Raw genomic sequence first — 27347 nt, 5'->3', positions numbered from 1 at the left:
CACACATAGGTCAGCTCTGGATCGGATTCTGACACGAAAGCAATGAGGAGGGAATTCAGGGCGGCAGCTGGCTGACTCTGTTCGGCCTTCTGAGCCAGGGACCCCTGCATTCTGTCCACCCCGCCGTGAAGGACGTACAGGACACGCAGGTTTTTGAGTCCCTTGAAGGCGCCTTCTGCGATGTGGCTGATGGAGTTGTGGCTGAGGCGCAGGATGCTCAAGCTACTCAGGTCGGCCAGGCTCTCCTCGTCCAGCCGGGTGAGATTATTGAAGGACAAGACCCTGGGGAAGAGAAGCAAACGTCACTGTCACGTAACACGGACGCGCCCTGCCGTCTCCTGAACACCGAGCCACGTTCAGCAGGGTCTCGGTGGGACAACAGGACGCAGGCAGGCTCGCGGGGATCCCCCCCAGAGGGCCTGTGCAGCTGGAAACCCACCAGGGCCTCACACCCGCAGAGTTTGGCTCCTGGAATATTTGTGTAGATCACGGAGACCGGAAGGTGTGTTGAGCTGCGAAGATGACACAAGGTCATACAACACAGGAACCGTCAAGCTCCAATCAATCCCTCACGCCGGGTCCGTGGGGGGTCCTGACTCAGGCTATCAGGGACCTCTCACGAAGGGGCCTGAGACCTTGGCCCGGACCCAGCGGGCTCAGACAGGGAGCAAGGAAGCCCTCTCAGACTCCCGACACCGGCCAGCAGAGGGCACCACTAGCCACTGCATGGAACCAGCCTTCCTCCCAGAAACTCCTGCCTGGGGGCGGGGGGGCCAGGGTCCCCTCTCCTGCCCGCACCCCAGCGGGCCTCCTGGGACCTCCTCGCACGATGCCCCACACATCTTCCCTGAGCATCCGAATCAAACCTTCCTCCCGGCATGCCTCCTGCACACGGCCCTGGGTTGGTTACTTGGCCTATCCTTCATCCTTGAAAAATGGAAAATCTGGGCTGGGCCAGGGGGAAGCAAAATAAATTTGGAGAAGATCAAGGAGTTTTTAAAGGCTGCAGAGAGTAACATTATTTCCCTCCTGGAGAAATAAGTCATGGTGTCTGTCTGTCGGGAAGACCTGGCAAGTGATTAAAAATACCTCCTCACCTGCCACGACAGAATTAAGTTTATAGGAGGGGCCGGAAATGCTGGAAAGCAATCCTAAATCTGGCTCTGAGGCTACTGGATGTCTGGCAAACTGATAGGCGGTTGAGGCATTTCTGTGACCTTCTCTGCCCCTTGTCATGGGGATGGAGGACAGCTCATGTTGCTCTACCTGCCAGAGGGGCACAGGGGACACACCTTCACTGCTGCCTCCAAACCAGGGCCACGCACAGCCTTCAGCCAGTCAGAGCTCGGCTCCTCACTCAGCAACTGGCCTGGCCCAGGCACGGTGGACTCAGGAGGCTCCTCTCGCCTCCTCACGGCTCTCAGGCCTGGACAACAACCAACCAGGAGTCCTGGGGCCTCCCTGGTGGGGCCACGGCCTGAACCGAGAGCTGGTCAGAAGCAAGGATCTGCTTGCTTCCTCCAAAAGCACCACCCAGCACAGGGGTCAGACACAGGCATGACCACCGGGCACCTGCAGTGCCACTTCCATCGTCAGGGACCCACTGGCACAGTGGAAGGCCCAGGCCCTCCTGCCAGGAGCTGGGACGTCACTGGTGGTCTCGGGGATGTCCATGGCTCAGGATTCCCAGTCCCTGCCCACAGCCTGGTCTGGAGGTGTCTGGAAGGAAGGATGGGCCACACGCCGTCCAGGGAGGAGTATGTGCACATGCGCCTCGGCACGGGCCCCTGCCACCCAGCCACAGGGCTGCAGAGCAGGGACAGAGAAGGAGCCAAGGGCCCGGACGACTTGTCTAATGGAAGGAGGGTGGACGCTCTGAGGATGACATGCAATTCTCCCACTATCAGGGTGTCACCATCTCTCAGGGCCAGGGCCCAATAAGCCCTGTCACTAGAGGAGCACATGTCACTGGGTGTGCCCACTAATGTACAAGAGGCTTCCCTTCTAGAACAGAGCGCTCTACCTCAGAAACTCTCCAAGGCCAACCCTGGAGCTCCAGCTAATCTGAATGCAGGGGTGTGGAGAGGCCATCAGGAGGGAGTCCAGCTCAAAGCACTGAGGTCCCACTCAGGGCTCGGCTGGCGGAGCTGTGTCCCCCGTCCCAACCCGACACAGGCCATAGGCCTGCCCGCCCCTGAGTGCCTGAGCTTCCCAAGCCGCTGTGGACCCACCGGACTTAGAGCTTTCCCACCCCAGCAGGGTCACCCACGAGCAGAGTCCCCGAGTGTCTCCACACACAGCAAAGGCGGGACACTTACAGCTCATGCAGCTTCGGGCAGAAGCTCCAGCCTTCACGGTTAATGCGAGCGATGGAGTTGCTGCTGAGGTGGAGCTGGTGCAGGGCCGAGAGGCCGTAGAGCCAACCCCTGTTCACCTCCACCAGGCTGTTGTACTCCAGGTGCCTGCAACGACAGCGCACAGGGTGAGGGCGGGCCCGCCGGTGGTCTGCTCTCATGTGCACACCCATCACGTCCTCGGGTCACACACTAGTGGGCACTGAGGATCTGACAACAGCGCAGACGAGGATCGTGGGGTCTGGGGGGGTGCAGGGGGGCATCTATGTGTGTGTGTGTGGGTCAGACATTGGGGAAGACAGGCAAACCCAACAGATGGCAGTGAGCGCCCAGGCTGACTCGGGAGTTCGGAGGGCGAGGGGACACTTCCTTGAGGTGACCTTTCTTAGCCGAGTACAAGTGAACCAGGCACACAAATGGGCAGAGGGGTTCCAAGCACAGGGCACAGCAGATGGCCGAACCCATGAAAGGAAGAGAAAGGAGAGAGAACGGGGGTACTTTTTATCTCCCCCCCTTAGAGATCAGAAAACTGGGGCTGGGAGAAGGTAGGTAACTTGCGTAAGATTCATTCCCTAGCTCTGCAAGCTGTGAGGGGCCAGATTTCAAACCCAGGCCTGGCTAACCACATGTAGGCTCTGGACCCTGGCATCTAGAGACACGCCTTAGCTCTGGGGTCGGACTACTTGGATTTAAATCCCAGTTCTGCTACTTTACTGGCCGAACAGGGTTGAAACATCTGTAAGATGGAGTGACCCCAGGGTAGCAACTTTGCAAGGCTGTTAGGAGAAGCAAACAGGACGATGCCATGCTAGAATTTCTGCACGGCGCTGAGGACTTCACTCCCACCAAGAGGCTCCGGTGAGGACACCTTACCCTGCTTCTCGACCCTGCACAGCCCAGCCCAGGATGACCCCACTGCACTAGCTTCTTGAATAAAAGTTACTAATTCATATGTTGCCCCACGTTCAGTATTATAAGGCTTTCGGGCAACCAAGATTTCTTTTTATCTGTCTCACTTTTTGCCGCTGCTCAAAAGGTGAGCACTCCGTTTATAAATAACCTCGCGGGCACCTCCTCACCCTCGACATGTATGTATTTGCTCAACCTAAAAACCAAATGCCATGTGCGGACTCCATTTTCTTCTCAGAACTCTCTTTAAATCTCAGCACACCACCTCCTGGATTTCAAAGTTTAGAACAAGTTTTTAGGAGGTCACGAAAAAGTGCTTTTGAATAGATAGAAACAGACGAGTGGCCAAGCCAAGGACCAGGAAGAAAGGGAGAAGCAAGACCGCAGTGCTAATGCTGATGCCCTCACCTCGCAGAGTGTGGGTGGGTGTGGGGGTGGGTAGGAATAGGGGGTCATCAGAGACACTTTTGATAATGAGCACAGCGCAGAGCTGATGAAACGGGATGTAGAGTTTTTGTTTTCTGTCTCCGTTGCAAAGATAACAAAAGACATGAACGTAACTTGCAGTCTGGAAGGGAGGGTGTGTGTATGCACGCATGTGTGCATGTGCATGTGTGTGCATGCGTGTGCATGGCAGGTTCCTGAGCAAGTTACATCATTAACCATAACACATCTCCAGTTGATCAACAAGACGGGGGAAGTAAACCAACAAGGCAGGGTCCCTGGTGGGCTCAGTCAGTGAAGCCTGTGACTCTTGATCTTGGGGTCATGACTTTGAGACCCACATTGGGTGCAGAGATTATTTTTTTCTCAAGATTTTATTTATTTGGGCAGCCTGGGTGGCTCAGCAGTTTAGCTCCGCCTTCAGCCCAGGGCCTGATTCTGGAGACCCGGGATCGAGTCCCCCTTCTGGCTCCCTGCATGGAGCCTGCTTCTCCCTCTGCTTGTGCCTCTGCCTCTCTCTCTCTCATGAATAAATAAAATATAAAAAATTTATTTATTTGTTCATGAGAGGCAGAGACACAGGCAGAGAGAGAAGCAGGCTTATTGTGGGGGAGCCTGATGTGGGACTTGATCCCAGGACCCCAGGATCACGACCTGAGCCAAAGGCAGACGCTCAACCACTGAGCCAACCAGTTGCCCCAGTGTAAAGATTACTTAAAAATAAAATCTTAAAAAAGAAAAAAAGAAAAACCAACCAGGAAAGGGCTACAAGAGACTGCCCTTCACGAGAACCAGGGGAAAGAAAGAATGGGGAGCAAGGGGCCACAGGCACTTTTCTGTACCCTCTGATTTTACTCAGTTATGAGAGTACATGTTACTGCCCATTGAAAAGAAACTAATTTAAATGTTTAAAAATGGAAGATCAGTAACTGCCTTTTCTGCCCCTCTCTGTTTTACGTGACTTGCAGGCAAGCAAGCTCTGCGGCCGTACACATCTGGCTGGAAAAAGTGCTCCCTTGATAACAGTGGAACACCTGCATCGAGTGGCTTGATTAGCTCACTAAACATAAGTAAATCTCCAGGGTGAACTAGATGTTTTGGGGCCCACCTGCACATCTAGACGGTCATATCCAAAACAGGGAGACAGGGAACTTCCTGTAGCACGTGGGAGAGGGGAGGGTGCAGGAGGAGGCCCACTCTGCACCCCACTGCTCGCTGAGGACTTGGCAAGGGGACAGAAGCCCAAGCACAATGGCTCCTTCTACCTTTACCAACCTGCTTCCCTGACCAAACCCACCAAAACTCTCCCCCCGCCGCCCCGAGATTTTCCTAACCTCTGAGGAAAATACCCTTAGATTGGGCAAAGTCACCAAAGCTACTAAGCTGTGCCCAGCCTCCTGAGACCCAAAGCGCAGGGGGCCAGGTGCGGCTAGAGTCCTAAATGATCCCTGCAAGGCAGTGTGGGCTGAGGCTGAATGAGCACACGCAGGTCCGCAGTGCCTGTACCCGGGGCCCTGCCCGGAACCCAACACCACACTTACAGCACGTGTATCCTGGACAGTCCCCAGAAGGCCCCATCCGTGAGCTTGCTGATGTTGTTTCGCTGGAGCTTTAGCACCTCCAAACTGTCAAGCCCCTGGAATGTCAGGCCCTCGATGACCCGAATCCGATTCCTATTCAGGTCCCTGAAGGGATGAAGATAGCAGGTTCAGAGGCCTCGCTACATGTACCCCACCCACAACTGTTCCCATGCAGGCCCAGCTGGGTTTCTGAGCCAGCAAAGAAAATTGGGGTGAGGCTGTCCTGGCGAAGCCCAAATGGACCGCGGGGGTCCCCATGTGTCTTAAGCTGCTCTTGCCTGCCACGCAGGCAGTGATGCTGACTAAGCCATGGCTCGTGAACAAAGGAGGGCGCAGCGTTCCCCAGAAGCCAGCCCCACCAGGCCTCCAAATGACCAAATGCTCCATTTCCTCCCCAGACATCCAGGACCCTGCAGTGAGGAGGTGGGTGTGACTCAGGATGGGAACATCTTAGGTGAGGTGTCTCTTAGCTCAGCAAGAGCAATCCATACCAGATGACTCGACCTGGGAAAAACCTAACCACTGGATAGCAAATGGCAATGACTTTCCCACTGGAGGCATGAGCCGGGGTCTCTACAGATGGAGAGGAGTTGGTGAATGTGGGAGAGGAGGGGATGAAGCACATCCATCTGGCGTCCAACTCCACATGACAAAACCACAGTTCACCAAAAAATTTCAGGAAGCTGGGTGGGCTGGATCCATTAGTAACACTAGGGGAAGAGGGGGGAACATAGGGCTAACCAGAAAGCCCTTGGTTTTCCCCAAATACTTCTTTGGTGTCTCATCATGACTCTGCTCCTTCACACAACCTTCTGAGCATCAAGAGACCTTCTCCAGAGCTGAAGAGACCAGAGATCTCCCACATGGGTGTGAGTGTGTGTGTGTGTGTGTCAGAGAGTGTGAATGAGTGTCTGTGTGTGACAGCACGTGTGTGAGCGAGTGAAGCACAGGTGTGATGGTGCTGGGGTTGGGCGCCCCGTCTTGGTGCTGAACCTGGCTCTGAACAATTGTTCTGTTTAGACCCAATCTCCGACACTGGCTTGTTTTCCTGAGATACTCTTCTGATATAAAAAGGACATAAGAAAATGAAAAAATTGTGCCATCCTAGGAGTGCACTCAGCTTTGGAAATCAAAAAACTAAACAAATCCTTTCTTAAGAAGCGGCACCTGGGTGGCTCAGCGGTTGAACATCTGCCTTTGGCTCAGGTCATGATCCCGAGGTCCTGGGATCGAGTCCCACATTGGGCTCCCCTCAGTGAGCCTGCTTCTCCCTCTGCCTCTGTCTCTCTCTATGTCTCTCATGAATGAATAATAAATAAAAATAAACAAACAAAAAAGCAAAACAATAACTACCTTATAAGATTTAGCAAGTGAGGACAATGGCCCGCCTCTTGCTCACTACCTCTGGCTACACTAACTTCATCTCAGACTGCTCAGAAAGTGCTGGATACCACAGCGTCTACAGTAGAGATTTTACGGAACTTTAGAGAAAAAACACACACGCGGAAACCCCGAAGATAAATACCCCAATCCACACAGCCTAAGCATCAGCCAGGATCAGCTAAGCAGCAGGATTCCTCATCTCATTTTGGAAAGTGCCCATGAGGACAAGCATGTATATCCTCAGTGGATCTCGATTCCTCCACAACCTGAGGCAGCCCACAGGCACCAGACCCAGCTTCTAATTTGTTTTTATGAGGTGTCACCGTAGGGCCATTAATGATAGTTTACACAGGGCCTGGCCGAGGAGGAGTGAGGAAGGGGTTGCATGTGCAACGAGGGCCATGGGGAAATCTGGCCTCCATAAAGTGTGGCTAACCTTAATTAAAGTGCAGGTTTCCATACTCACAGTTGTGTCAGCCTGGGTAACTTGAATGCTTTCATAGGAAGCTGGGTGATCCTGTTTTTGCTCAAGCGGAGCATTACCAGCGACCGTGACAGACCATCAAATGCTCCCGACTCCAGGGTGCCAATCCGGTTGCTTGCCAGGTTGCTGGAACGGCGACAGGGCAGAAAATGTCATGGTCAGTAGGGGGCCTTCCTCAGCCTGGTACAGACACCAGACCTGGCTGAGCTGGGGACAAAAGCTAAACACACCCGGGGGGGACAGGTGTCCGAGGGCACATTCATCGTCTTTACTCCTGGACAGGGGAGCAGGAAACTGGTGCGTCAGGACCATGCCCTTCGGGCCCTGATGGGATGATCACTTCAGCCTGGTGCACACTAGGCTGGCGGCCAGGGCTGCCTCCACCGGGGGGCAGGGTCGACGTCACTGACCCCAGCACCCTCACCGTCCAGCAGGGCTGTGAGAGGGCCCGCTGCACAGCCACCCATGGGATTCCCTCAACACCCACTGAGACCCAGGGTTCGAAGTCGGCAGGAAAAGCCCTAGGAATCAGAAAGTCCACTTCCAGGCACAGTCAGACCGATTTAATAAGTTAGAGAGGCAGCCTTACATTGTATTTACTTCTTAAAAAGATTTACTTATTTCAGAGAGAGCGTGTGTGCACACATGAGCGGGTGGGAGGGCAGAGGGAGAGGAGAGAATCTCTAGTAGGGACCCTGCTGAGCGGGGAGCCCAACTCGGGGCTCGACTTCCTGACCCCTGAGATCATGACCTGAGCTGAAATCAAGAGTCGGATGCTCAACTGAGCCTCTCAGGCACCCTACCAGCCTGAATTTTTTTTTTTTTTTTAGATTTTTATTTATTTATTCATGAGAGACAGAGAGAGAGAGAGACAGAGAGGGGGGCAGAGGGAGAAGCAGGCTCCATGCAGGGAGCCCGATGTGGGACCCGATCCTGGATCCCCAGGATCACACCCTGGGCTGAAAGCAGCGTTAAACCGCTGAGCCACCGGGGCTGCCCATTAAAGCGGGTCTCACTGTACAACTTTAGATCTGTATCTACACTCTCATAAATGTGTATAAACCAACTCATCTTAATCGTGTTAAATGTATCAAAGAGACACTAGTTAAACAGACCTGCCCAGGGTCCCTTTGGACAACAAGCAACTCCTCAATGGGACGTCCTCCTATAGGATTATGTGTGTAAAGAGCACTTCCCCTCACAACACACCGGGACATACAGATTGTACCTGTGACTCCACTGTGTGTACACTCTATCAGCTAATAAAAAGAAGAAAAAACAGAGAGGAAAGGGAAGAATAATATAGGTTATTCCTGTCAGAAGTTCCCGCTACCGCCGCATTCCTTCCACCTTCTGTGGACAAACGCTGCTTTTTGCAGCTAAAGCATAAAGGAAAAAGACCAGAGAGAATTTGCTTCACCAGAGATGGGAAGGGGATGAGGCGTTTTTCTGTCAGGCGGTGGCCCAGGACAGGGCACACAAGGATTCTGTGCAAGCAGGGCTGGACTGCTTGTTCCTAACACCCCACATTAAAGGGGAACAGTCTGTATGATGGAGATACATGGGCCAGGAGCTGCCAAAATAGAAAGTCCCTCCTGCTTTCATACAGAGAGAGGTCACTGCAATTCAGTTCAGTGGCTGTTGGTTTCTTTGTCCCAAGCAAGGGAGTGCCAGGTGGCAACAGGACACCTCTGGAAAGCCCTGAGTGGGGGCTCAGCATGGTCACGCTGGCTTTACAAAGGCCAGGGCCCCCCCCCCCCCATTTCCAATTCTGGTGCCCTGATGCAGCCTAAGAAAGAAATCACATCCCCTCCTTGGGATCTCAGAAAAATCTGGGTACCATACCTTGGCTTCCCTGAACAGAGGGGTCAAAATAACTCCTACAACACCCTCATGAACGATCCCCAAAATGAGTCAGGATGAGTAATGACACGGGGAATGAAAACTCACATGTCATTTGAAGTTATCTCTGGAGCCTGGGTTTTTAGTTTCTTCCCCAAAGCAATATTTTTCTACCAATAAACAGTAAGCTCAACAGGTTTGAATGGTTCCTCCTCCCTTCCACCATGCACTGGGTGTGAGAAGGGCTGTTGGGATAGGCAAAGGGGACACACACCAACAAAAAGATCTAGGTGGTCCTGGGAACCCAGATGTGGGAGTACGCACCTCCTCGAAGAGCGCTCACTCCAGGCTTCAGGAGTGGGGTGCCACGAAGATCAGCACCCACCACGTAAGCCTCGGCAGGGAGGCCTCCCTGCAGGGCCATTTGCTACATACCCCTGAATCTTCCCTCCTACCTCTCCTGGGAGGCAGTCCAGGCAATGAGAGAGAACACAGGCCTTGTCCTCCAGCTACACCTGTACTTGAGAGCTAGTGGCTCCTCTCAAGTGATGGGTCTGTGAGGCTGCTTCACCCCCTCCCTGCCTCAGCTTCCATCTATGCAGTCAGGATAACGCTGCTCAGCAATGTCCACAATAGTTAGACTATGGAAAGAGCCTGGAAGTCCATCGACAGATGAATGGATCAAGATGTGGTGTGTGTACACACACACACACACACACACACACACACTCTGAGTATACTACTCAGCCTTCAAAAAGAATGAAATCTTGCCATTTGTAATGATGTAGATGGAACCAGAGGGTATTAAGCTGAGAAAAGTCAGTCAATCAGAGGAAGACAATTATCATATGATCTCACTCACATGCAGAATTTAAGAAACAAAACAGAGGATCAAAGGGGAAGACAGGAAAAAATAAAACAAGATAAAATCAGAGAGGGAGACAAACCATAAGAGACTCTTAATCACAGGAAACAAACTGAGGGTTACTGGAGGGGAGGCAGGTGGAGGGATGGGGAACTGGGTGATGGGCATTAAGGAGGCCACGAGATATAAGGAGCACTGGGTGTTATATGCACCTGATGAATCACTGACCTCTACCTCTAAAACTAATAATACACTATATGTTAACTAATTGAAATTAAAAAAAAAAAAAAAAGAAGAAGAATGCTGTTTAAGCAGGAGATGCTCTACAAATACGCACACAGAAGACAGTGGACCGGGGTCCCCCGCCCTCTGCCCTGCTGAGGAAAGCCAAAGGTGCATGCCCAGCCCCCCACCCCAGGCTCAGCCTGGGCACAGGGGAGAGGGAAACCCATGCTCTGCACCCACCCTGGGTGCAGACGGCAGAGCAGGGGCACTTACAGCTCCTTTATGCGCAGCCCGTGGGGAAAGCAGGTGTTCCGGATCTCCGTGATGTTGTTCGAGCTCAGGTCCAGCACCTCCAGGGAAAGGTAAGCCTTCAGCTGACTCCCCTCCACACCGCGGATCTTATTGTGCTGCCTGAAACACACAGAGGGAGGGGACTGGAGTCTGTTTGCAGAGAAACAACATTTTCCCCACTGTTTCTTTCAGACACCTTCTTCCCTGATTCAGATAATTCTCAAAGTGGTGCTGCTCTTCAAATGAGGTCTCCTCTTCTTCTTTCTGCAAAGTTATCACCTGCTGGCTGGGTGCTAGACAGAAGATCGAATTTCCTGGCAGTGACATGTTTGTCTGCCCAAGTTCAAAGCCTAGGCTGCTCTCCCCAAGGACAAGAATGCAGGGGTTATGTACACCATGCAGAGAACACTGAGCCAGAACTCAGAACTCACAAGTGTGCATTCCCATAAAGAATGTTCCTGGTGAAACCAACCAGCTCCTGGTGGGATTCTCATCTAGAATCTTCAGAATGTAGCCCAAGCCCATCACTTATGGACTGCAGGCACCATAGCCTAGAGTTCAGGTCTAATCCAACTTAATGCTCATGACACACCTCATGTTTTGCCACATGTGAGGATAGGCACAAGGGATTTTTTTTATTATTATTATTTTTTTAATGGCACGATTCTGACAACCTAAGGAGAACAGGATTGATGCTCAGTCTACCTGGAATTAGATCCAGGTAGAATCTGGAGTGAATCTGACCCTACTGACTCTACCCTCTTGATAGCTTTGTTCCTCGGTTTCCTCGTATGGAAGATGGGGCCGTGACCTCTTCTTTTAGAGACATGGATCACCCAGCTGAAACCACACGAAAGCAGATGTTAACCTAAGTGTTCAGAGTGCTTAACCCCCACCCAAAAAAGGCATTTTACCACCATGACTTATTTGCACCTATAGTCCTCTTTCTGGAAACCCCTGAACTTAACGAACTAACCAAAATTTATCAATCAGGAAAAAGATAACAAATGCTGGCCAAGGCTGGAGGCTACGGGGACCCCGGCCCCCAATTGTGGGTTTGGCTGTGCCAGGCAGATTCAAACCACAGCAGCCTTAAATCCCAATATTCAGATACTTCAGAATCTGTTGGGTGGTACTGTTGGGCCTCCAGTTCCAGGCACTCACTCAGGCCAGTTTCTGAGTCAACAGTGTCAGGGTCCCTGGCCAATCAAAGCATTCTTGAACACAACACAAGGAAGCCAGGCGTCGCTTACCAAGTGGCATCTCTTTTAAACAAACACTTGACCAAATCGGTTCCAACAGGCATAAACAAGGCTCTCTTTCCCAGAAGCTCTGGGGCTGCTTGTCCACTCCTTTGTTTTTTTCTGCAACTCTCCCAGGCCCTGAACCCAAAAATCCATTTACAAGAGCACAACTCCCCACACGGGGAAGTCTCCCCAGAATGAAAGGCCATTTTTCCCTCCGCGTCCTCTCCCTGCCAAAGCTCTGTCCTTTGAGTTCTTTATTATGTTCTTAATAAAGATGGTCTCTTCAGTTTTCTGCCTCCAAAAGAAAAAGGGAAAAAGAAAAGAAAACCTTTATTATGTTAAGTATGGGAAAAGAAGAACAAGAAAGGCAACAGAGCTGAGCCTCATCCAAGGAACTGTGAATGCAGGACCAGGGAGCCAGGAATAGAGGATGTGAAGAAAGCCGGCAAGGAGCACCCGTGGCCCGAAGTCATGCAAAAAGGGACTGTACACAGAGGAAGGGGCCATGGGACAGCTGGGAGCCCCCCTGACGCTTCTCCCATTGTGCCTCGTCTCTCTCCTCTGTCTCTGCCCTTCATCCTATACCTTTTTTGGTCTTTCTTGCCAGTCTGTTTGTTCATGGATTCAAACAGGTTGTGGGCCCCTAGGTGTACCAGGCCCACTGTGGAGGAAGGACTTGGTGATGAGGAGGCGGCTCTTTCACATGCTGTAGACATCCCCAGTTGGCCCAAGAGGCAGCCCCAGGGATGAGACACAACCGGGCGTGAGAGTGAAGGTGACAGGCACCGGGGACACAAAGTGTCAGGGGCAGTGCTGAGTTCTGCCCCGAGCAGGGTGTGGGGGCCAACTCCAGGGGCTGGAGGCGGACACTGGGAAGACCCAGGCCAGGAGCTGGGAGGCAGGCAGAGCACAGCAGGCGAGGCCTCCCAGGCCAACCTGGGGAATAGGGACTCCATGTCACCACGGTCCAAGAGAGGGGGCAGCAACACAGACAGAAGACAAGAGTAAGAGGCCCCCGAGGACCTGGAGAGGAGAGCTGGGGGCTGCATCAAACACTGATGCTAAATATTCTAGTCTGCAGATCTGAAGATAACCTGGTTAGCAGGCTAGTGGGTGTGCCTGCCATCCCTATGTGTGCGTGGACTACTCCCAACTCAGTAACCTGAGAGAACCTGTTAAGCCATCCCAAGGAATGGGGGAAAAACATTTGTAAATCATGTATCTGATAAGGGATTAACATCCAGAATACATAAAGAACTCCTAAAGCTCAACAACAAAAAACCCCCAAACAACCCAATTAAAAAATGGGCAAAGGACTTGAACAGATGTATCTCCAAAGAAGACATGCAAATGGCCAGTGGGACATGAAAACTCAACATCAATAACCTCACACTCATACAATTGGTACTATTAAAAACAAAACAAAACAAAACAAAAAAACAAGAATGTGGACAAGAATGTGGAGAAATGGGAACCCTGGTGCCATGTTGAAGAAAATGGTATAGTGGTTCCTCAAAACATTAAATATCACACAACCCAGCAGTACCACTTCTGGCTATATATCCAAAAAAACTGAAAGCAGATCTCAAAGAGATATAAGCACACCCATGTTCATAGCAGCATTATTCACAATAGCCAAAAGGTGAAGCAACCCAAATGTGCATCGAAGGATGAATAAACACAGCACACTCTACACGTACAATGCACTAAGTTCAGCCTTAAAAAGGAAATTCTGACCCACGTGTTATACAATGAGCATGAATCCTGAGGACTTTATGCTAAGTGAAATAAGCCAGTCACAAAAAGACAAATGCTGTATGATTTCACTTCTAGGAGGTAATCTGGAGTAGTCAAAGTCACCGAAACAAAGTAAAGTAGTTCTTTCCAAGGGCTGGAGAAGGTAGGAATGGGGAACTGCTGAATGGGTAGACAGTTTTAGTTTTGCAGGATGGAAATAGCTCTGGAGATCAGCTGTACAACACGAGCGTATTTAACACTACTGAACTATACACTTGAAAACTGATTAAATTTTGTGCTATGTGTATTTTACCACAATTTAAATATAAAACAAAAAACCCAAGTCAGTTCACAAGAATCCACTGCCTACCACTCAAAACGATGACTCTTGCATCTCATGTAGGACTAAGTCCTCACAGTGGTCTCCGAAGCCCACGTGACTGCCACACACCCGCCCTCATTCCACTGTACACACCACCCCACACGGCCCTCAGATAAGCAGGCACACACACGTCTTAGAACCCTTGCACTTGCCTTTCTGCTTGGAATGCTCTGCCCCCTCAGATGCACAGAAGGATGCCCCCTTACATCCTTCCCATCTTTATTCACACATCGCCTTTGCAATGAGGCTTCCCTGGCCAGGTTCTCTAAACCCACAGACTCCTCCTGCCCATCTCTCTCTAACACACACTTTCAAAAAAAAAAAAAAAACAAAAACAAAAACAAAAAAAACACACACTTTCCACTCCCTTGCCTGCTTTATTTTTCTCAAAAGCTCTAACTATCACCTAATATATTCAGTAATATGCTTATTTCTAAGTTTAACACCTTCTCTCCGACCAGGATATGGCTCAAGGAAGGTGGAGATACCTGTCTGATCTGTCCACTAATGTGTCTCCAACCACCGGAACAGTGTGAAGCACATAACAGGTGTTCAATAAATACGTGTTGAATGATTCATAAAAAATGAATACAAGTTGAATTTCTGAATCTCAGAGATTTGGGACTTGTCAGCATTGAGGCAGAAGAAAATCATTAAGCAGATGAGTTCAGTCAGGGAATGTGAAGGAAAGAAAGCGTGTCAGTGGCCCAGTGGTAGTCCTGCCCAGACAACACAACACACTTAGTCCTTCACGGGTCCTCAGGGCTTCAACACTGCTGGTCCCAGCTGCTGAGGATGCACTGCCGTCTCCACCCCCCCTTCCCCCCCGCCCCCGGACTGATCTCTCTACTCTAGCTCAAAACCCTGATCAAATTCTTCCTGAACTCCTGCACTCTGGAAAACTGGCCACACAGTTCTGTGCTCCTGTAGACTCTACCCACCCACCCCCCAACATGGCCAAAAAAAAAAAAAAAAAAAAAAAAAAATCACACTGTGTTAGAGATCTCTGTGGACCGTGACAACCCCACCCAAGGCCAAGAGCTCATCACTGGCATTTGGCATAGCACTGAAGAACCTGCCATGAGCACTGCCCTGCCTGAGTTCAAATCCCAGTTACACAGCTTTTAGGTGTGAACCTTGAGAGGAGCCTCCTCTATAAAGCAAGGTGTGAAGTTCCTATACCCCCCGGGTGATGTGACCTGACACAAAACAGTTGCTCAATAAAACCAGTTCTTGTTTTTATTAGTCATATTTGTATCCTCAGAGCCAGGCTCAGGATCTAGTTTGCGGGAGCTGCTCTGGCAAAAGAATGAATAAATATAATAAATGACTGGTTCCTGTCTACTTCTCTGCCATATTTCAATGCAAAGCAGGCAGGCCTGAGTCCTCTCTCAGGAACAAATCGTTGACTCGGGGCCCTCAGTCTCAGCTCCGTGCATGAAATAAGTGTGTTCCAGCTGGAGAGTATCATCTTGGGTAGCTGTGCTTCAAAGCAAATCCCAGACGAAAGCTTCTGCAGGACTCCACGGCCAGAGAACTGACGGATCCCCAACCAGATGCGTTACATTCCCCTCCTCACTCCCGCAGTAAATGTGGCTTATGTGCACGCCCTGACCACAGCCCACCAAACCCTATCCTACCCGATCCCGGGAAGTCGGCTTACCCAAGATGCCCCCTCCAGACACCCATCCATAAAATGCCAGACCCAACGTGGTGGCAGTATTCAGGGGAGCCCTCCTACCCCCTTGAGAGTACACAGCTGTGAAAATGTGTTTGCTGCCCTGATTCCATCAGGTGGTCCACTTTCAAGAAACTGTCCATGTTTTGAATGCCACGTGCAACACGGAGGTGGTCATCATGTCTCCTTTAATGTAACTGACTGTCCAGTTCCCAAGAAGGCCCACACTTAGCTTAGTAACTTCTAGATCTTTGCTCAAGTTCTCTTTAGCAACAGCTGACCAATAACTCAACACCTGTACACAGCAGGTCCTGGGTGAAGTCACAGGGAAATCACAGAGCAACCTAAAGGGGCAAGTACTATTAATCTCTGTACTTCATAGTTAAAGAAACTGAGGCTTGAAGATCTCCTGAGGTCACACAGCTGCGAAGCAAGAGGAACTCAAATGCAAATTCAGAAGGGCAGGACTATCAGGCGTGCCATCTCAGAGGCTCTCCCAGCAGAATTTTAAGGACACAGTCCTGGATTCAATCCATAAGCCCTCGGCAAAGCTTGGCTGGGTCTGAATGCTAGCTGGCTATTTCCTGGTCTCCTCAGACCCATCTGCATGACCGGCCTCAGCTCGGCCTAGCTTTTGTATCAGCTTCCTGGAGGCCTGTGCGAGCAACTCTCCAGAGGGCTTTGTGCCTCTGGACTCTCAGCAAACGAGGCAGGGAAGCTCAAGTCCTTACTCATGGATATTCTGGGTGGAAAGAATAGTTCCTCTGAGATCATGTCTTTAAGGATGTCTAACTGAGGGAGGATTGGCCGCCTTGATTCTTGGGGAACGGAGAGCTGCAGAGGGACACCCAGGCTCTCTCCACCACTGAAACCAAGTGAGAAGGGCTCTGCGGCTGTGGGGCCAGGGAAGGTGCGGTGCTGATCCCCGGTGCCCACCTCCACCCCGTGTCGGTTTACCCCCTAGGCAGCCCTCAGGGGCAAGGAGAACTTAATACAGCACAAGTCTATTAAACCAACACCTGTTAAAGGCTTCAAAAATAAAATCGGTCTTCAAAGGCAGAGGGCAGGCAAGATAAGCTCTCTCCACTTGGCTACATTTTCAGAGTCGATGTTGAATTGGACGGTAAAACAGCCAGGGGCATTTGAAACCAACATTTAAAACTTTTCATCATAAGTGATTGTTCCACTATGGGTCTGTGTAAGGTTCGTTTACAAGGTCCTCCCGTTGGTGGTGGAAAAGATCTCATGTCACCGACAACAGCCAGGAAGAAAGGGAAAGCAGATCAAAAGAAGCAGGGTCACGGGGGTCAAGTGGATTACAGCTGGTTCCTGAAATTATGCTCCTATTGTCTACACCAGGACTCAGCAAACGTCTTCTAAAATAGGCTTAATAGTGAGTATTTTAGGCATTGTGCCTCATGCATTTTCTGTCATGAGTACTCAACTCTGACACTGGAGTGAAACAGGACAATATGTAAATGAATGAGTGTGACTGCTCCCGTAAAACTTTATTTACAGAAATAAGCTGTGGGCCACATTTAGCCTGCTGCCTAGTTTACTGACCCCTGGTCTACACTATAGCAACCAGTTTGGGTTGGTGGGGGAGTCACCCAGATTCTAACTCTAGCTCTGATGCAGCCTTAGAACTGTCGGTAAATTACTTTCTGCGCCCGGCCTACCTACCCGCAAAATGGTACTCAATGACTCTCTACAGCAGAGAACCCTTCCATTGTTCCTCTAGGGCCCATGTCAGATGGCACTGATTGGAATCTTTCCCACTGATGTCTTTTCTACCTCTTCAGGAAGTAAACTGGGACCTAAGTCTTCATCTTCATTATGTCCCTCAAAAGACAACCCAGGATCCTGACCAGGGAGAGCCAGTGGAGACAGGTAGGCAAACACGGTGATCTTAAGAGAATGGAGATCCTCACTCTTTATCCTTACTCCTTTTAATTCTTCCAATTAGGCAAACACACTAAAGCCGGCCAACCCACTGTCCTTAACATCTAAAGCAGGCACACCCTGCGGCTCTTCCAGAGAATTATGGTGACACCCAGACACTGTCAGCTCCCAGAGTGTTGATTCTCACTAGTAACAGCATGTCTTCCATGTTATCTCAATATCAAACTTTTAAAGGTCTTCCTTAACAAAATCAGCAAAATTGATTCCAGGCCTTGCTTTATTTAAACCTTTGGCTAAGACATAGTTTCGCACAATCTAGCCCTGAAATGGGGTGGGCATTGGGGGGGGGGGCGGTCATACACCTGCCACCATCACCCCCACCCTGCACTCAGCACAGTGATCCTGGTGAGCATCCTTACGATCCACACCCTGCAGGCTTGGAGGACCAGAAGCATCTTGTACCTGGCCTATCCCGTACTGTCCCAGAATTGGTTCTATGGTTCTGCACCACAGCACTTATTACCCCCAGAGCAGGCACTCCAAGGTCTGACCAGAATGGATGAAGGCGTTCACACACCCTTCAGTGCTGCCTGGGGCTATGCTGTAATTCTGTAGCCCATACCTGGAACCCATAGAAGACTAGACAATTTGTGACCTTGTTATTATTGATTTCGTTGTAAAACTCAGTCAGGGAGGCTCCGATGCCTACCTGAGGGGGGTAGCTGTATTATCGCAAGCGCCAAAAGATGCTAATCATTTCAAGAACACCGATGAAGATAATAATTTCTCCTTTGTTGAAAAGTACAGCACTGCCAAACAGGCCATGTGGCCCAGTGGTGGCAGCTGTTCTATTTGTTTGCAAATGTTTTCATGGCAATATTACAGGAATACTGAGAAGTGCATACATCCTAAGTGCAGAGCTCAATGCCTTTTTCCACGTGTTCAGCCATGTACCAACTGCTCAGATCCAGATTCAGAACGTATTCAGCCTCCTTCCTGTCCCTCTCCTGGCAGTTCTTCTTCCCAAAGGGAACAGCTCTGTTCTACCACCAATGACTAATCTTGCCTACTTTGGTGCTTTATACACATGGAATCGCTCCCGATAGGCTCTTCAGTTTCCGACTACTTCCACTCAACGTTCTGCTCATGGGATCCATCCACGCTGTTGTATGAGCTGCCATTCTTTTTCATCACCATATCTCTACAGAGCATACAGCAATTTACTTTTCCTACTGTTGATGGGCATGGAGTTATTTCCAGTTTGGGTTACTGCAGAAACCACAGCCATGAACACACTTCGTGCCTGTACCTTTGGGTGCGTACTTGCACTCACCTGCGACAAGTATCTACATCCAGGAGTGGCACCTATGCACAATCTCAGGGCATGCATTGGTTCGGCCTTAGCCAACATTGTTAGTTTTCTCTTAAACCAAATTCCCCAGAGTTGAAATGTGTCTGAAAAGCCATTTGATCCAAGTCTGATGCTTCCCGCCGCTTCACTCAACCACAATGTCAGATGCTGCCACCCTCCCACATCCCTCTGCCTGCACCTGTCCCCCACAAAAAGCATCAGGAATACAGCCTGGGGCCGCAGAGCATGGCTAGCTCAATCTAATCTCATTCAGGTGTCCAGCAGAATTCTTTTAAGTGGGGGCCTAGTGAGCACCAAAAAAAGAAAGAAAGAAAGGAAAGAAAGAGGATAGAAAACAATTATTCTAAGCCCCAAATTGGCAAGAAGTTAATGTGCCCAAAGTACCAGGACCAACACCACAAGCAACTTGAAATAGGGAGAGAAGGAGGCTATAAGAACAAGTCCAGAAGAGCTTTCCTAGGCCAATGTGAAGAAACATTTCGCTGCCCAGAATGACAGTCCAAAGCAATATCCCCTCAACTAGACTGCTTGACATTCACCTTCTTAAGCACAAAAACCAAAACCATCTGTTCTACTGCATACACTGATCATCTGCTCTAAGAAACCAGTGACGCCTCAGAAACGGCCCAGCTTAGGTTGTTTGCTGGACAGGAAATGAGGATCAGAATAAGCAGGTTTCTTTCTCTCTCTCCTTCTCACTGCCCACCCCTCCCCTCTGCTGCTGGTGAATCATCCTTTCCCTGGGGAATTTTGGCAGATTCTCAGCCTGGCTGCAGATGACGTTCCGGATCTGTTTATTCAGGTGGAGATCGGATAAAAAACAAGAGCAGCCCAGTGGCGGGATAAACAGCCTCCACCAGGCGGGGTCAACCCCTCCGAAGGCAGGACTGAGCTGTGTCAACCAACCTCCTGACCCCTTCACTTCCTCTAGGGTCACTCTCCCCTTGGGGTCTTCAACGAACTGTTTTGATTAACTCCTTGCAAGGGAGACGTGATGTCCCATCCCCATGGGAGTGGCTGGCCCCAGGCAGCTCAGTGCAGCAGAGCCCACTTGGTTTCCCCCACCCTTACACACATCGAGCTGGAAGCCGAAGATCAGGAATGGTCGAGTCAGCCACCGTGGTTCTGTGAAGTCTACAGGGACAAAGCCCACAAGTGACCATAAATCAACAGAATCCTCATCCAAACTACCAGGGTTCTGCATTCCATTCCATGGTGTGCTAACAAACAAAAAGACAAGAGAACCTCCAAAGGAAACCTACATGGCTAAGTGAAAGAAGCTAATCAGAAAAGGCTGTCTACTCTGTGATTCCAATATAGGATATTCTGGAAAAGGCAAAAGATCAGTAGCTGCCAGGGGTTACGGGGAGGGAGGGATGACTAGGTGGAGCTTAGGGATTTTTAGGGCAGTGAAACTATTCTGCAGGACACTGTCATGGTGGATACAAGTCCTTGAACATTTGCAGAAGCCCAAGGAATGTACAACAGTGAACCCTAATGTAAACTATAGGTTTGGTTAATAATGTATCAATATTGGCCCATCCATTCTAACAAATTTACCACACTAATGTGCAAAATGTTAATAGTGAAAACCAGAGGACGAGGTATACGGGAAGCGTCTGTACTCTCGGCTCAATTTTTCTATAAACTTAAAAGTGCTCTAAAAGTCTATTAATTACAAACAGATGAAAACAAATCCTCCTAAGGTATTAAGAAGTCCCGAGGTCATTACATCATTAGAATGTAATTAGAATTTTGAGCAGTCTTCTTTACTGCTATATCCTTTGCACCTAGAACCATCCTTGGAACATAATGGTGCTCAATAAATATTTGTTGAATAAACAAATGAGTTGCCATCTTAGTTCGGTCTCCTATATTCTCCACCACAAACCTGAACAAAGGAATGTTATTCAGAAAAAAATACTGAGGCAACCATCCAATTAGAATTTTTTTTAAGAAATTAAAGGTTAAAGTCTACCTAGAATTTATTAGGTAGAAAACCTATCATGTTTAAAAGAAAATGCCTAATAAAATGGACTTTAAGGTTAATTGTGCATTTTCCCCGGTTTAACCCCAAACAGACATTCACAGATTAGCCAGGATTGGCAAAGGTGAGCCAGGTCTGCTTCTCGTGTGGTGGCTAACGGTCCGCCCATCCCGTACCTGGCAGCAGTGAGGAGCAGCCCTGTCCCAGTTCCCCATCATGCCTTGGCCACAGGGGGAAGGGTGATGAGGAATTCAACTAGGGGAGCTCCTAGCAGACACCAGTGAGCTCTGGAACACCTAGCTACCACACCTGGGCTGCAGTCCCCAGGGAGAAGGGCTGTCCCATGTTAACATTAGCGGGGACTCTAGGGGTTGGCCAATGCTTGCAGAATCAGTTCCACGACCATGCAGAGGTTACCTGCCCTGGCATCTGAGCAGGGCAGAGCGGCACCAAGCTGAGCCAGGGCATGGAAAGCCAAGAACAATGAGCCCCTTCCACCCAAAATTCCCATCTACACAGGGCCACCCTTGGGTCAGGAAACCCAAGTGTTTCTTTTCTGGTCAAGGCCAACATGGCTGCTCAGTTCTCTCCCTTGGCTTTATCTTTCCCTAAGTCAGTCAATGCATCCTTGTTTTTTCTTCTCCTTTTCTCCCCTGCCCTGGCAAGCTGCCACCCAGCACACAGCTGGTGTTCCTCTCCAGCACACTGGAGTCCTCACAGATGAGGGGCCCTGCCTGGAAGTGCACAGAGCACCAGGCTGTGGGGCTGCGTCCTGCAGAACCACAATCCCCGATGCCAGCGGGGAGCCCACGGGTGCTGCAAGAATGCATTGGGCTCACTTAATTTCTTCTCATCACCATTTTCAAGGTCCCTGTGTCTGCGTCCCTCAAAGGAAGCAGGGAGGAAAACCAGTGTGCCTCATGGTGAGCTTGTGGCACAGATCCTCCCAGAGTCAAGGGGCTGGCAAAGAAAGGTGGGCAAGGTGGAGAGATGGTGGTGGTAAGGAAGGAGGCGGTAAGAGAACCTTCAAAGTCAGGCTCCAATCCCAGAAACTTTCAACAAGGGGTGTCCACTCAGCTCATCTTAGAGGGTGTGAAGCCGCTGCAATGGTTGACATCTCAAGACTGGGAGGGTAGGTTGCAAGTGTCCCCTCTCTTCCTGCCGTGTGCTGTGATGCAACTGCTGCACTGCACAGAGTGAGCACCCCTCTCCTCTCCATTGGAAACGCTGGGCAGCAGCGGGGGGAGGGGTGTGGGCACAAGGGGCAGCCTGAGAATCTAAGACCAACAGGCTCTTTTGCTTGCCACAGTAGTTTGTGCCCCTGGGAGACCTCACCAGTCAGGACTTGAGGATCCCCACGTCTGGGTTCCACCACTTGGTTTTTTAGGAAAGACCTCCATACGTTAGGACCTGTTTTTGCTAAGCTCCGGAAACCCAAAGATGAGTTTTGCTTAGACAAAACGGTAATTGCTTCTTTGATTTACAACACTTTGGCTGACAAAAGGTTTCAGAGGAACACTCTTCTTTCAGATAGCCGGGGAAACCTCTAACCCAGGGAGCCTTACTCAAAATTTCCGAACAAAACATAACATTCTGGTGGCTGTGCCCCCATCTTGGCCTCTGCAGCCAGCAGTGCTCTTGCACTCAGGATGCCATCCACACCACGATCCAGAGCAGAAAGCAAGGTGCTCTGCTGACGGATACCCATGACTGCTACTCTCCCAACGAGGCCGGCAGGAAAAAGGTAGGAAATTCTATAATACGTTTCTCTTGGATATAGTAGGGCAACGACAGAATTTTTCCTCTTCTCTCTTTTGCATACTATTTTAATGTGCTTATTATGTAAATAAATTGTTATTTTACAAAGCTGTTAGTGCAACCTTAGACACTGAACTCTGGGACTTGATCCTTAAGTGCAGAAACGCCTGGCCTGCCTAATAGTCCCAAGGTGGAGGGCCTTCTGGGGCGAACACTGCCCAGGGGCAGCCTAAGCAGCAGTGGCCTTTCTTCAGGGGGTGCCAGCAGGGGCTACTCCACTCATGCACCAGGTACCCATTCATCTCCAGGCAGGGCTAGCACAAGGTTCCAGAGTCTCCTCGCGGACCCCTTGAATCCTAACAGTCTCAGGGCACACAGCAGCCTCCAGGTGGTAAAAACTTCAAAGGGCCTTTGTAGTCAGAGCCTGGACTGGTGCCCTGGGGCCTCTGCAGTCTCCTGGAAATGGTTCCAACACTCCCAGTACTGGACTGGGCTGCATAGTGGAACCTCCCCTTGCTGCTACCCGCCAAGGAGGCACACCACCCTTCTTTCTCAGTAAAAATGGAGCAGGAATAGCAAGAGCTAGAGTAGCAGCAAGAGTGGTCTCAATGTTCACATTTTGTGAGTGCTTACCAGAAGTCAAGCTTTGGCTAGCTCGTTGAATCCCCATGACTACCCAAGAGATGGGTGCTGCCCCTATTTTATAGATACGTCAGAAGGTTAATACAACAGGAAGCAGGGCAGCTAGGATTAGAGTGCAGGAAGGAGTCCTTATCCTGCTGCCCTCCTCGGTATGTGGCACCTGCACAAGAACGTAAGTGGGTAGAAGGATTCCTGGGGAACAGGGCTTCTCTGGACAGTACCCTGTGCCACCCACCTCCTCTTGGCATGCACCAGGCTACACCCCACATCTGTGACTCCACTGGAGGTGGACCCAACTCTGCACACTCGGGGCGGGGGTGGCGCAAATCCTGCAGTGGGCCACAGAGCACGCCCCCACCCCTCCACAGGTGCACAGGGGCCTCCTGGACCTGCAGCGTCCACACACAGCTGCTGCAGGGCCTGGCCAGCCCCCTCCTGTTTCTACTGGAGTGGTCACTAAACAGGTGAGAGTAGCTCTCAGTTCCTTAGGCCGTTAAGTTTGACGAGACAAAACTGGGCCTTCTCCAGGGAGCAGGGACAGGTAGCACTGTGCCCTACCACACCAGAGAAGGCCCCTGGTAAGCCAGATTCCGAGGGGTAAGGTCCTGGTCTGGGGTCATCCACTCAGCCCATATGCAAGCCCTTCTTCCCACTGGCCCCAGGCCATGCTGCTCTCTGGAGGGAAGAGGCCAAAGCAGCTTTATCAGACAGCCTGTGGTTAAGAGGACAGAGAGATGGGTCTGTGGGTGCCAGGGTGCCCCTGAAATCCCTTCGAGGGCCACAGATGGAACTTGCCCTCTGCTGGCAATAGAAACATTCCCTGTGCTTCCCATGCCAGCTTCCCAGCAGCTCTGCGGTTCCAGCAGAGGAAAAGGTTACTTTAGCCCTTGGCTGCAGTTTCCGAGATAAGACCCTCTCTCCCCTCTGGGAGTGACACCACTGGTGTGCCTTTAAAAATAAAGCCGGGCCTGCTTCCTGCTTCATCTAGAAGACTTCTAATTCCCCAGTCATACGGTTTAGGATATCTCTTAGCACACAATTTCCTATGCCTTCAATGTAGGATCTGACTGCACTGGGGAGGGTTAAGGATGTGTACAGTAGGATTAAGGAGCTGGCCTTTTAATGCAGTCTTTCTTATCTACCCTGAAGACGATAAGCTCTGCTAGAACATCAAAGTGGCACTGCCTCCAGTACCCTTGGCTCTGCACCTACAACCAAACCACTCCTTTGCCTTGCCCGTTGTAGCTTCCTGCAGGAGCCAACACTTGCTCTCTTTCTTTCTTGAAACCATAGGCTTCAATTTTCTTCTTTGTTTCAGGTTTAAAAAACAAAACAAAACAAAAAACAAAACAAAACAAAAAAACAACCCTACCATCATAGATCCAAATGTAAGACATATACCACAAACTTCTAGAGAAAACCCAGCAGAAAACCTTTGGACTCTAAAGCTGGGCAGAGTTCTACTTGCCACTAAAAGCACAAACCAAAAAAGGAAAAATTAATACACTGGACTTCATCAAAATAAGAAACACTTGCTTCGAGAAAGGTCCTGTTATGATGAAAAGATAAGCTACAGACCAGTACAAAATACTTTCAAACCACAGGTCCAACAAAGAACCAGTATCTAGAATACATATAGGAAAAAAAATTCTGAAAACTCAACAGTAAAAAGCAAAGAATCCAATTAGGAAATGGGCAAGAGGCACAACATCGTCAAACAATGGCCGTGATGGGGAGGACCCAATCATTCATACGCCACTGGTGCCAATGCAAGATGGTACAGCCACACTGGAAAAGTACGGCAGTTTCTTAAAATACTAATCACACCATTACCATACAATGCAGCAACTCTACAGCATGCATCCCAGAGAAGTGAAAATTGACATTCACTCCAAACCCTGCACATGAATGCTCATACCAGCTTTATTCTTAATAGCCCAATGTGGAAACACCCCAGAGGTCTCTCGACAGGTGAATGGTTCAACAAGGTGTGCTATATCCGTATCATGGAGTACTATTCTGCGATAAACAGAAGCCAACTACTGATAGTAGATGGCTCTCCAGCGAATTATGCTGCCTGAAAGGAAGCCAGTCCCAAAAAGCTACATGATATGTGAATCCACTTATATCACATTCTTTGGAAGAAATATATAAATGGAAGTTATATATAGGGAAAGCAAATCCGACATTGCCCAGGGTGTCAGGGCAGAAGGGAAATGGGGAGGCTTTGAAAAGCGAAATGAGGGATCTCTCTGGGGATGGAGATGTTCTATAACTTGACTGTATCAATGTCAATATCCTGGTTACAAAAGTTTTATAAGATGCTACTACTGGGGGGAACTGGATTAGGGTATAGAAGAATCTTTCTACATTATCATTATTTACAATAGCATGCAAATCTACAATTATCTCAAAAATCAAAAGTCTAAAACACCAAAAAACATGTCATGACATTCCTTGTGGAATCAGATAGAGGCCCTGACAGATTTCGTGGTAGAATCATGCTACCTCTTTGGTTTCCAGCTGTTCCTCCAAACCAGCAGAAACTGACCTAGTAGGACTCCATTCTGAAAGCCAAGCACCAAACACTGCTGGGCACTCTAGGATTTCTGAAATCTAGGGATAAGTATGAACTGCTTCATTATTTTCCACTGTTGAGGAAAGGACAAGGGGGTGCGGACTCCTAGTGCAAAGGGGGATGATGTTGATAAAGCCTGTGAGAAGACCAGTGTGGCCCCAACCTGGAGCATCAGGAGTGACCACGCGGTCCCATGCCCTCTCCTGGCCGAGCCCCAGCACCGCCTGGCTATGCAGCGGGGCTCAGCAGGTGTCCACATCTGGACACAGGTCAGACTTACACTGCCATGCGAGAGAGTCCCCAGGCATCATCCCTGGAGCACTAGCTTTGGAGGACTTCCATGAAACAGTTCCGGAATACCTGCACACACCCTCCCCTGTGGGCCCTTGCAGGCTCCTGAAGCAGGCCACAGCAAAGGAAAGGTATAGACAGGGCTCCCATAAAACTACCTTCCATTCTGCTCGATTCTGCATTTGGCAAATTTACATGATGCAACTCATCTCACACAGCACATGCGGCAGGTGGCTCACTGTACCGTGCCCTACTCCCTCATTAATAAAGGCTTTAACATGTCCTGTAGCAAAGAAAGCCGCAGATCTCTAACGCTAGAGTTTCTGAACTTTCTGACTCAGACAAGTAGTCAGGATGGGCTGGATGCACGGAGGGACCTGCCGTGATTCTCCAGCTTCACTCTGGAGAAAGCCTTTCCCCAAACCACTTGCTAGCCCCTCACAGGTGAGCACCGGGGTGAGGCAATTTCATATCTAGAAAGCAGCAAGATAAGGATTCACCAGACAAGGGCCACCCTCCTTCCTCTAAGGCACACTGCCCACCATGCAGGAGTTTCCACTCCATTTTCTCTCCTGTAGTACTCTGTCCAGCTTGTCAACAAATCAGGAAAAGCAAGTCCTTTTTTTTTAATAATATTTATTTTTTATTGGTGTTCAATTTGCCAACATACAGAATAACACCCAGTGCTCATCCTGTCAAGTGCCCCCCTCAGTGCCCGTCACCCCCACCCCCCGCCGTCCTCCCCTTCCACCACCCCTAGTTCGTAGGAAAAGCAAGTCCTATCTCTTGGCTGGAAAGTGCCATGCTCTCCCTCCCCAAGAGCCCCCAACAGACTACTTCTGTTATCACTTGTTCCAACTTATTCTCTTCATCTTGATGATAAATGTCTAGAACTACCCAATATGTGTCCCATGCCCCACAATCGCTTATTCTTGGACTGACCGCTTTAGTCCTTCAGTTTTTCATTCACTCAAACATCTACAGGACGCCTATTATGTGTAGCTTATATGTATATACATAAAATATATAAAATATTTGACTGCAGCAGCATCATCCCGCTTTCCTCAACCCTTGTGTCCAAAAAACACACACTGGAGTCAAGGAGGAAAAACACAGATGTGATGGGTGCACTGACAGATGGGGACACAATGGTGTGGGGGAGGAGGCTAGGCCAGGAACAGCCATTTCAGACCACAGTGACAACATGAATGAGGCCAGAATCCAGAGATACAGTCTGTGGGGGCTTCCCCCCGTGCAGTTTCACACACAGGTCAAGGCAGTAAGTGGCAAGGAAGAAAGGGAATCTAGGACAAACCTGCAAGAACCAAGACTTTATCTCAAAGGTGACGGGGAAGCCACAAAGGGATTCTTCCCTCATTTCCTCACCAAACCCAGA

At 49.9% G+C, this 27347-nt stretch overlaps 1 protein-coding gene across 2 annotated transcripts in view; it reads right to left on the bottom strand.

The window, feature by feature from the left end:
- The window catches only part of LRIG1 (leucine rich repeats and immunoglobulin like domains 1), a 110843-nt gene that overhangs the window by 26664 nt on the left and 56832 nt on the right, over positions 1–27347 (bottom strand). For both annotated transcript variants that reach the window (XM_072785461.1, XM_072785462.1), the window contains exons 4-8: positions 10360–10497; positions 7137–7280; positions 5249–5392; positions 2319–2462; positions 139–282 (exon numbers count right to left, since the gene is read on the bottom strand). In XM_072785461.1, coding sequence (XP_072641562.1) covers positions 139–282; positions 2319–2462; positions 5249–5392; positions 7137–7280; positions 10360–10497 — 714 coding nt within the window. The remainder of the gene's footprint in view (positions 1–138; positions 283–2318; positions 2463–5248; positions 5393–7136; positions 7281–10359; positions 10498–27347) is intronic.

The sequence above is a fragment of the Canis lupus genome, chromosome 19 (genome assembly GCF_048164855.1).
Source record: "Canis lupus baileyi chromosome 19, mCanLup2.hap1, whole genome shotgun sequence".
NCBI classification, from domain to species: Eukaryota; Metazoa; Chordata; class Mammalia; order Carnivora; family Canidae; genus Canis; species Canis lupus.
The sequence above is the reverse complement of the archived record's forward strand: the minus strand, read 5'-3'. Positions and strand labels throughout refer to the sequence as shown.